Source organism: Trachymyrmex septentrionalis, unplaced genomic scaffold, assembly GCF_001594115.1.
Source record: "Trachymyrmex septentrionalis isolate Tsep2-gDNA-1 unplaced genomic scaffold, Tsep1.0 scaffold11, whole genome shotgun sequence".
NCBI lineage: Eukaryota > Metazoa > Arthropoda > Insecta > Hymenoptera > Formicidae > Trachymyrmex > Trachymyrmex septentrionalis.
The window spans coordinates 2951671-2961320 of NW_017304228.1; the positions used below are offsets into that span (position 1 = coordinate 2951671).

Below are 9650 nucleotides of genomic sequence, written 5' to 3' on the forward strand. Positions count from 1 at the left end.
TTATAATTTGTTTCGGTTGTCAAATATGTATAATTAATCATAATTACCAACTGAATCCAAGTCATATATTTCTTCCACCAGATATATTTTCTGTACTTAGGTCCAAGTGCTGCGATGAGATAATAACTGTACATAATGATATGGACTACGGAATTTAAGAAACCAATGACGATGCCTTGTTCACCAGGAAGGAATTTTAAATAGCACCATGAAAAACAAGCCGTTGTAGAATGGTGAAAAACATGAAGGAAAGTAATTTGATTTTGCTTCTTCCTCAATACAAAAAATACCTTGAACAGCACAATATATTAGGAATTATATTTTTTGTTATACTTATATATATATTTTTTAAATAAAGTTTTTATTTATTTTTTATTTAAGTACTCTTTATTCTTATATTTTATTACATTTATAATTGTTATTATATAAATGTTTACGATGTATTCCTTGTATTATTTCTATGTTAAATACACTTGTGTTTTAAATATTTAAATTAATTTTTTTATGCTTTTTATCACACATATACGATTCTATGATTCTAAAGGCTGTATCTAAAAAAAGATTGTTAAATTTATTAAAAGTAATACGAACAATTAGTAAATGCTTTTCTAATGATCAAGTTAAGAAAACGCTTTGTTCGTATTTCACAATATTTAGCTATTGTAAAATACGCTTTGTTCGTATATTACAATAGCTTTTCTTGAGTAAATGGTGACATAATGATGCCACTTTTAATAACGGAAATATAATATATACTTTATTGTCTTATCAAATCTTTATGAGTTAATTAACGTAAATGTTTTAATTTTTAATTTATCAAATAATTTTATTGATATAAATATTTACCGTGTCCAGAAGCTCGATAATTTTTGCGAAAAAATACCACCAAGCGCCTCGTGATATCTGTGTATGTTCGATATATATAATATTTAGAAATATATATTAAAAATATATATTATTTATTAATATAGGTAAAAATTAAAATTCAATATTGTTAAAAATTACAAAGAAAATATTTACCTTCATTTGTACGGTCGTGTTTGGTGAATGAAGTGAAAAACGATTATCATATCCATGAACAGGGAACAAGTATTTAATATCGACGGCTAATGCCTGAAATTGATGAATATTTTGTATATACAGATTATTATTTATCTTAAAATGTACGTGCAAACTGATAGTTTGATTAAATCATTTAAAAAATTGCTGAACGGGATATTTAGATATTATAACATTTTTCCTGTTTTTAAATACTAATGAAATAAATTACATACTATAAAGAATTAAACTTACCAAAGTTGTCAACCAAATACTGAAAAGCACTTGAAATGCGTTATATCCAATCATAACGGCATTTAGCTCAAAAGCTGGCCTTTTTTCCATCATTTTTGGACCAACTTTTAAAACAAATAACAAGTACGCGCCAACAATACATAACATAGGACCTGGAGATTCCATTAAAGGCCAAGTATCTACCATTGGATCTGTTGTAAATAAATGTAATTTATTTTTTATATTTTCAAAAACTATAATGTTTCTTTTATGTATATGTTTATTTATAATAATAAGTGTCTAACAGATGCAATAATAAATAATGCACATTGCAATAAAATAAGAGCGTAATACTTTTGAAATTTTTACAGATATTTTCCTCAGAAGTGTCAAAGGGTTTGCGGATTATCGCAGTGTCGTGTCATTGCTAATGTCAAACGTTTTGTAAATCTTAACATTCACTTCATCAGGGCGAGAAGCGCACTGATACTGTATCAAACCCTTTGGCACCTCTAAAAAAAGCGTAATAATTATAGTAAATTATAGTAAATTATTGGAATGTAACATAAAAATTATTTGTTAAACACAATCTATAGAAATCAAATTGACTAGCAATACTATAATAATACTATAATAACGTAACTCGTGATATTATTGCGATAGTTTAATAGCGTTTGCGTTTTCAAGACAGAAAAATCATTTCGGCGCGCATTTTAAAGATTTACATACGTAGCGTATAAATTCATATAGAATTATATAAGCACATTATATAGGCATTGATTTCTATAGGTTGTGTTTCTTACAGATACGGTCCTATAAGATTTAATATTAATAGTTTATTAAAAAATTAATATATGAAATGGTTGTATTGAAATGCAAATACAAGGATAAACAGACGGAAAGAATGTTTAAAATGTCAATTTAGTAAGAAATACATTTCCATTTTAATGATGTAAAACGCGCGTTTTGACTTAATTGAATTTCTTCAGCTGTTATACAGCATATACGGTTTAAAATTTTTTAGAATAATAAATAGTTTTTACTGCATGCGTGTACAACTGTGATGATTTTGATTTATTCCCTGACAAAAATAAAAATTGAAATGCAAATAAAGAGGCATTTATTCATTTTTACGTTTCATTGTTCCAATTTTTGTCTCCCATAGAAGATCATTTGCATTTCTATTCTATCTCCCTCTCTCCTCTTTATCTTCAATTCATGCTTCTATTTTCATTTTCGTCATTTTGCATTCATATGATTAAACGCGCAATTCATTAATTTTTTTCTATTCTTCGCATAAAGTTAAAAGTAATTAGATAATCGTATAATTAATTACCAAAAAAATTAAGTTTTTTAAGTATTATAGAAAAATTGACTGTATATTAAATGTATTGAACATTATTAATGCATATGACTATCTAGTAAGATGTTGTCGTTATTTAATTTCATTAAAATCGACGTCTGCTTTTTACGTAAAAATAACAAATAACATCAGCTTATTATCTAGCTATATAAAAAATACATTATGCTATTTTAGTATAGTTATACAAATTACACAAAATTTATTTTCAATATATTTTATAATATATAATCATATAAATACAATTTAGAATATTTTGCAAGTCTTTGATTTAAATATTTATGAAAAGAAAAATATTCTTTATAAATTGTATATTGATATATATTACAATAAATTTGGTATCATTTTATTAAAAAGAAACTTACCTTTGACATATTCTAGAACTTCGTTATAATTGCTAAGGACAAGTTTGATAAGACTAGTCATGATGATGTAATTGTTGGTAATGTAATTTTCAGAAGCTATATAGAGTTGGCTCTCGATACAAATAATTTCTGTTTATCAGAAAATCTGAAATAATTTAATCTAAAATATAAAAAAATGTAATAACACTTTAATTTTATTTTTAAGATCTATTATTTATGATGTAACAAAAAAGTATAAAAATTATTTTTTAATATTAATTCATAAAATTAAAGTATAGATAAAAAAATATTTAAAAACCGATTAGGTTACATTTCGTTAAAATAAATGACTAAAAAGCTAAAGATATTGAAATAATTTAACCTAAAATGTTAAATATTAAAAGACTCCTTTGATTCAAATATAAATAAGAAAGTCATTCGAAGCCAAGGAGTCAAACGCAAATTATTTTTGAAGCGAGAATACATTTAATTATAATAAAATTCAAACAATATTTCGATTTTTACTTTAGATTTGAGTCATTCTGACTAAAAAGCTAATTAAATTTTTAAGATGTTAAATTTTTTACTTCTATCTTGACATTTTAAACGGTTTATATTTATAAAATTAGAAAACATTGCAATCTTTATTTTTACGAGAATATATATAAAGTCCTCAAATTTACGAAAATACCATAGAAAGAAGATGCTTAAAAAAATAAGATATAGAAGTATTTGCAATTTATCGTTTAGCATACTAATTTTTGAGATATATAGATTAATTGTCTAATTAAATAACTAAAATTGGCTAATTAATTCCAGATTACATTGTGTTCTTATAGTCTAATAAGATTCCTATTAAATAGATTACAGTTAACATTTATTACTTAGGATATTATTTTTAAAAATGTCAAAACTGCATAATGGCTCAAAATAGATTTAAAAACACAGTACTAGGATACAAAATTAACGAAAAAATAGAACACTACAGGATGTATGCAAATGTATATATGACATACGTATACATAACTTCGTCCGCATATATTGAAGGTTTCAGTATTAAAAATCTATAGTATGTATAATATATACTATTGAGTAATAGTAGAATTACAATCAATTTATAAAATAATTATTTTAATATAAAAACCTCAAAAAAAGAGAGAAAAGCAAATAAAATCTTAATTAATAAATAAAACTTAAATATAAGTATATTCATGTAATGATACTCAAGTTTAAGAATAATAAGGAAGTATGTATAATTAAATGCTAAAGTGCATCTTAGAAACATTTCGAAATGCTTGTAAGTAAAAATGTGTAATAATAAACAATGGCCATTGTATTGATACATTAGCAGATATAATGGTAAGCTACTTAACAAATTATTCTATAAATAATCGCTAAAGTATGTCATCTAGCAACGGACATATTATACCTACATTGGCCGTATCACCTTCTATTTTTTTTACAAAAGAAATACCATCTATTAGATGTAATATTTGTTAAGAATTATTTGCTGTAGATAAACATAACAAATAAAATACAACAATTAAGTGTAATATAATGCTCGAAAGTTTGTACAGCAAATTAATGTTACGACCAATAATTGAGCAATTGGATTTATAATAACGCAATAATTACTATATTACTCAAGACATAAGAATACAAATACATTTCGGCTCACAGAGTCTTCTTCAGTTTGATAATATCAATTTTAACCTTTCGCTATTCTATGATATTAGAGTCTATACAATTATTCTGATATTTTTTTTTTAGATTGTAAGAAGTTCTTCAATACATCATATCCAATAGTAAAATTTCATGTCTAAATATGTTCTAAATTGTTTTATATAACGAACTCCTTGTTTAACGGTGATATTCTTGTTAAATCATTAGTATATATAAATAAGGTAAAAAATGTGAGTTATTTTTTTTTAATTTGCTGATATAGTCTATATACAGATAAAAAATATGAGACATGTGTTTGTTTCATGTTTGTGACATATACAATTTCAAATTTTTCCACAAAATATGTGTCTTATATTTTTATCTGTAGAATATATCAGCAAACTTAAAAAAAATAAAAATAAAAATGACAATGTTTCCAAGGTGCCCGGTTTAACGTGGAATGCCTCATATAGGCAAAGTAGTAGTAAAATTTATATTTTATGTATATTTGTTTTATTCTCGGAGCCACGATGTTTTTATTTTAATCTAATATTTTTAAATTTTATACATCTATTTAAGTTTCTTAAGTTTCTAATTAAACTCAAAAGCATATGGATAGATAAAAACATCTTGATAATTTGATTTAACTGTAATCTATAATTACACAGAGATTTGATCTTAAATTATCATATTTAAAAAATTGCTTGAACGATAAATGATAAATTTTATACTTTTATACCTTATTCTTTTGAAAACTTTCTTGCTGTAGTATTTTGATTTAGGACACTCATGTATATAATAAAAACAGAGTAGATGTACTCGTGCACAATTTTAATTTCAAATTTTACGTGCATGACATTTCTTGCAAAGATGATTAAATCAATAAATATAATTTTTTAACTTTTTATTACTTTTTAAATATAGTTTTTTACTTATTTGCCGTTAAATATTAATATAGCAAAAATATTAATATAGGTAAAAACAACGAACAGAATTAATTAAATTTATAATTGTAATAATCCTCTAACAATTGTAATAATCTTTATTTACAAAAATAGTAACTATTCTGATCGTTTTAACTGTACAAAGTTTTTATCAGTATTAAAATATTTGTAAAAAAGTACGAGTACGCTCGTATATAAATAATAATATGGCCTAATACAATAAAATTAACAATAATAGACAAGAAGGGATACGAGTCGAAATAATAAATTTAGTTAACTTTGAAATGAAAAGAAGCAATAAAGCGATATGTGTCAAGAGACGTTGTAATAATTGTTATGATACAACGTCTCTTGACACATATCGCTTTATTGCTCCTTTTTATTTTATTTGATTGTTAAATCATGACTGCGTTTTTACTATTTGATTATTTTGAATCTAATTTATTTTGGACTCATATTTATTAAGAACTTATATAAAGACTAAATTCCATACAGTAGGATACTTAATAATTCCATACAGTAGGACACTCAATAATTGTTGTAAATGACTAAAGTTTTCGTCATATAATCAGATATGTACCACAGTTGCCGACCATGAACCATAAAATACATAGACTTTGAATGATACATAATTTATGTATTTTTTCTATTGTATTTTATAATTTTTTATTATAATGTGCTCATACCGACTAAGTTTATTTTATAATTTCAATTTTTATATAACATTGATTAATGATCGGTGTCTGTAAAGTCTGTAGTGTTTATATTTAATATGTTGATCATTGTTTTTTGACGATTTATAAAAAAATTTTCTAAACAAATATTATAAATTAAATTATTACAGTAAAATATGATACATTGAGAAACAAAGAAACATAGTCAAACAATTATTTAAAATATATAAATAAGTAAAAAATAATTATTGAAGATACGTAAATAAGGACGTGATAAGAAATCAACTTCAAGGTTGAAAGTGGATATGTAATAGAGCATACATTATATAAAATTATGAAAGTTAAAAAATAAAAGTAAACGTATATAAACGGTTGTCATGTTTTTGAAATAAATAAATAAATAAATATAGAGTAGACAAGCGACGAAATAAAATGTACAAAATCTGTTCGTAGCTCAGCAAGAACGACTTGAGTTTGGGCAATAAAACTGTAATTTTGACAAAAGGAAAAAAAATGTGTCAAAAAAAGACCAAGTTAATGATGAAAAGTGATATATAAATATTCTATAAAATAATAAATCAATTAAAAATTCTATAAAAAACACTTGATATGTTAGATCTATGAAATTTAAATTTTCCGTTTTAGGAATTTACAAGATGGCTACTTTTGCCTACAGCATCGTTTTCCTACACGAATTATTGCCTACAGTTCGATTGCCTACAAGCACTTTTGCGTACAAATATAAAATTAAGATTAAGTTAAGTAAGAAAATAATTTGTATTTTCCTTTACAACCTTCAAAAGAGAAATACCTTTACTACCTTCAAAAAAATGCATTTTTTTTGCATAAAATATTAGTACAACATATGAAGAATATACTGACAAAATTTTAAATCGAAATCGAAGAATTGGCGGAGTTATTACCTATGTACGTAACCAGAGCGTACCATAAGTATAGTCGCTCGGAGCAAAGGGATCCGCCTATTGTAATCCCTTCTCTCATAATCTCTTCTCTGATATTATTGTCTGCTCAGGTAACTGACCAGATATTTTGAAGAGTGATTTACTTCAAAGATGCTTAGGTAGCTGCACGTATAATAAAATCATATAGTTTTTATCTTTCAAAACTTTAAAACGCGTTTTTCTCAAAACGTCATTTTCAAAATTGGTGTACAAGATAGTTCAAAACTACTTGACCGATCCTCTTCAAATTGTATAGATACAACTAAACTATATAATTACTTTCTACGTGAACCTAAATGTTCATAAAAATTATTAAAAAAAGCTTTTTATTGCAAAATTTCAACGAAAATTTCTTGAAAAATTCAAATTTTTTTTCATTTTTTTTAAGTTCATATAGAACGTATATATCTGATTAATTAGAAAAAATGTTTTCTGTCTGTTTTGGATACAACAGGAGCTATGTGTCCCGCCGATTGGCAACTCACATCGCCATCTCTGTTATTTGCGGCGCTGCAGCTTCAGTATTTTTTAATATTTTATAAAAAAAATATATTTATATGTTCAAAAGACAGACAAAGTAGCACACAAAATTTTGAAATAATTAGTCAAATATAAATACTTTTTATTTAAAAAATATTTGAAAATTGCCGTTTTTTTAGCTTCCTAAAAATATTTCCCCCCTACAGCAGAGAATTTGTTTTAAAAGAGAGAATTTGTGTTTTTAAAGCAGAAAATTTATGTTTTAAAACAGAATTTGTGTTTTTAAAACAGAGAATAGTACATGTAGATACTTAAGCAGTAGGCAGGTATGCAATCAAGCAGTACGCAATAATTTTTGTGCGCAAACGAACTGTAGCAATCAATTTGTTGGAAAAGGGAATCCTCCCGGAATTTACTTGCGGTAAATTTTGATGTAAACAAAATTTTTAAATACACTTGATAATTATTTTTAATCTATTTGTGCTGTCTTATCAAGTTAAAATTTTATGAACTACTAAGATGTACAAATTTGTATATTTGATATACATATAACCAGGGCTTGGTAAAATAACCAATACGACTTATTTAAAATAAAAAATAAGTTTTAAAAACTTATTTAAAATATTAAATAAGAAATAGGTCAGAAGAAGTTATTTAAAATAACAAATATTAAATAACGTTTTAATTTTTGCTTTATTTAAAATATATATTTTAAATAAATTTATTTAAAATAAGACCGAGCCTTGCATATAACTATAAGGTATCATAAGAGATAATACATAATACTGTTTGTTTTTGAAAAACCTTGTGGCATATTAACTAGAAAATTTAAAAATATTCCCTTATATATACTTTTTTGATAGCATACTCACTTTTCTTTAAAAAAATCTTGCAAGATTGTTAGTTTCACAAAAACCTCGTGACCGCGACCTTCTGAGATCAGCTCGCTTGAATACGAGGAATGCCGAGAAAGTATGACTGTGATTTGCTTCACGGTTTCGATCATCGATGAGAAGAGAGACGCGTCCTACCAGTAACTGATGCTACCAAGAAGACTGCTGCTCAAGAAAGAAGGCTTCCACAATCCCCACCGTCGAATCCCACTACTTGTAATAATCAAGTGGTAAAAGGCTAACGGCGATAATTAAAAATGAGAATGTAAATTTATTATTGAGAAAATGATGCAGTTTTATTAATTAGATTAGTAAAATAAAAATAGAAAAATAAAAAAGATACATGAGAAGTTTGCACGAGAGTCGTAAAAGATGAAAATAGTAGAAAAAGACACTAAGGAAAAGGAGAACGCTGGAAGAATTCGTGAAGATGACCGCGAAATACATAGGCACAAACTACATCAGGTGCCATTGTACGAAAATTTAAAATGCTTGATCTGAATAATTAATAACAATACGTAATAATTGAAAGCTTTTTAAGAGACGATTAAGCAATAATTAATAATAAATAATATTGCTCATGATGACATTTGTAACACTGTGAAATTTAAAAAAACAGGCTGAAAATATTTAACATTTAGTTTGTAAATATAACTTAATATGTAAATTATAATTAATTCTAAGAATTTCTTTTTACTTTTGAAATTTATATTACAATAAAATTATGCTTTATTTTTAGTTTTAAATATTTTTGTTATTATAGAATTTTGATAAAAATTATTATATCTAAAATTTTATTCTTCTTAAATATTGTGTAATTATTGCGTAATATTTCCGTATTCAAAATAATTAACATAGTTTATATTTTTGATTTTGAAGATGTCCTAACTTAGAAACTATCATTTAATATTTAATGCATTAACAATTACTAAGGCAACCCAAATTATGTTGTAAAAATTTTTTTTTAAGTGCCTAAAATATGCTCTGTGAAATTGAAAAAATGCTTTAAAGAAAAGACTATATCCCAAAATTATCCTATAAAAATCTCTTTGGAATTAA

At 24.9% G+C, this 9650-nt stretch overlaps 1 protein-coding gene across 1 annotated transcript in view; it reads right to left on the reverse strand.

Moving 5' to 3' along the window:
• The window catches only part of LOC108749337 (elongation of very long chain fatty acids protein 7), a 9818-nt gene extending 1052 nt beyond the window's left edge, over positions 1 to 8766 (reverse strand). The window contains exons 1-6 of the mRNA XM_018487954.1: positions 8571 to 8766; positions 2998 to 3142; positions 1294 to 1484; positions 1021 to 1113; positions 847 to 903; positions 48 to 290 (exon numbers count right to left, since the gene is read on the reverse strand). Of these exons, the coding sequence (XP_018343456.1) occupies positions 48 to 290; positions 847 to 903; positions 1021 to 1113; positions 1294 to 1484; positions 2998 to 3058 (645 nt within the window). The 5' untranslated portion in view covers positions 3059 to 3142; positions 8571 to 8766. The remainder of the gene's footprint in view (positions 1 to 47; positions 291 to 846; positions 904 to 1020; positions 1114 to 1293; positions 1485 to 2997; positions 3143 to 8570) is intronic.
• Between the last annotated feature and the right edge of the window lie 884 nt (positions 8767 to 9650).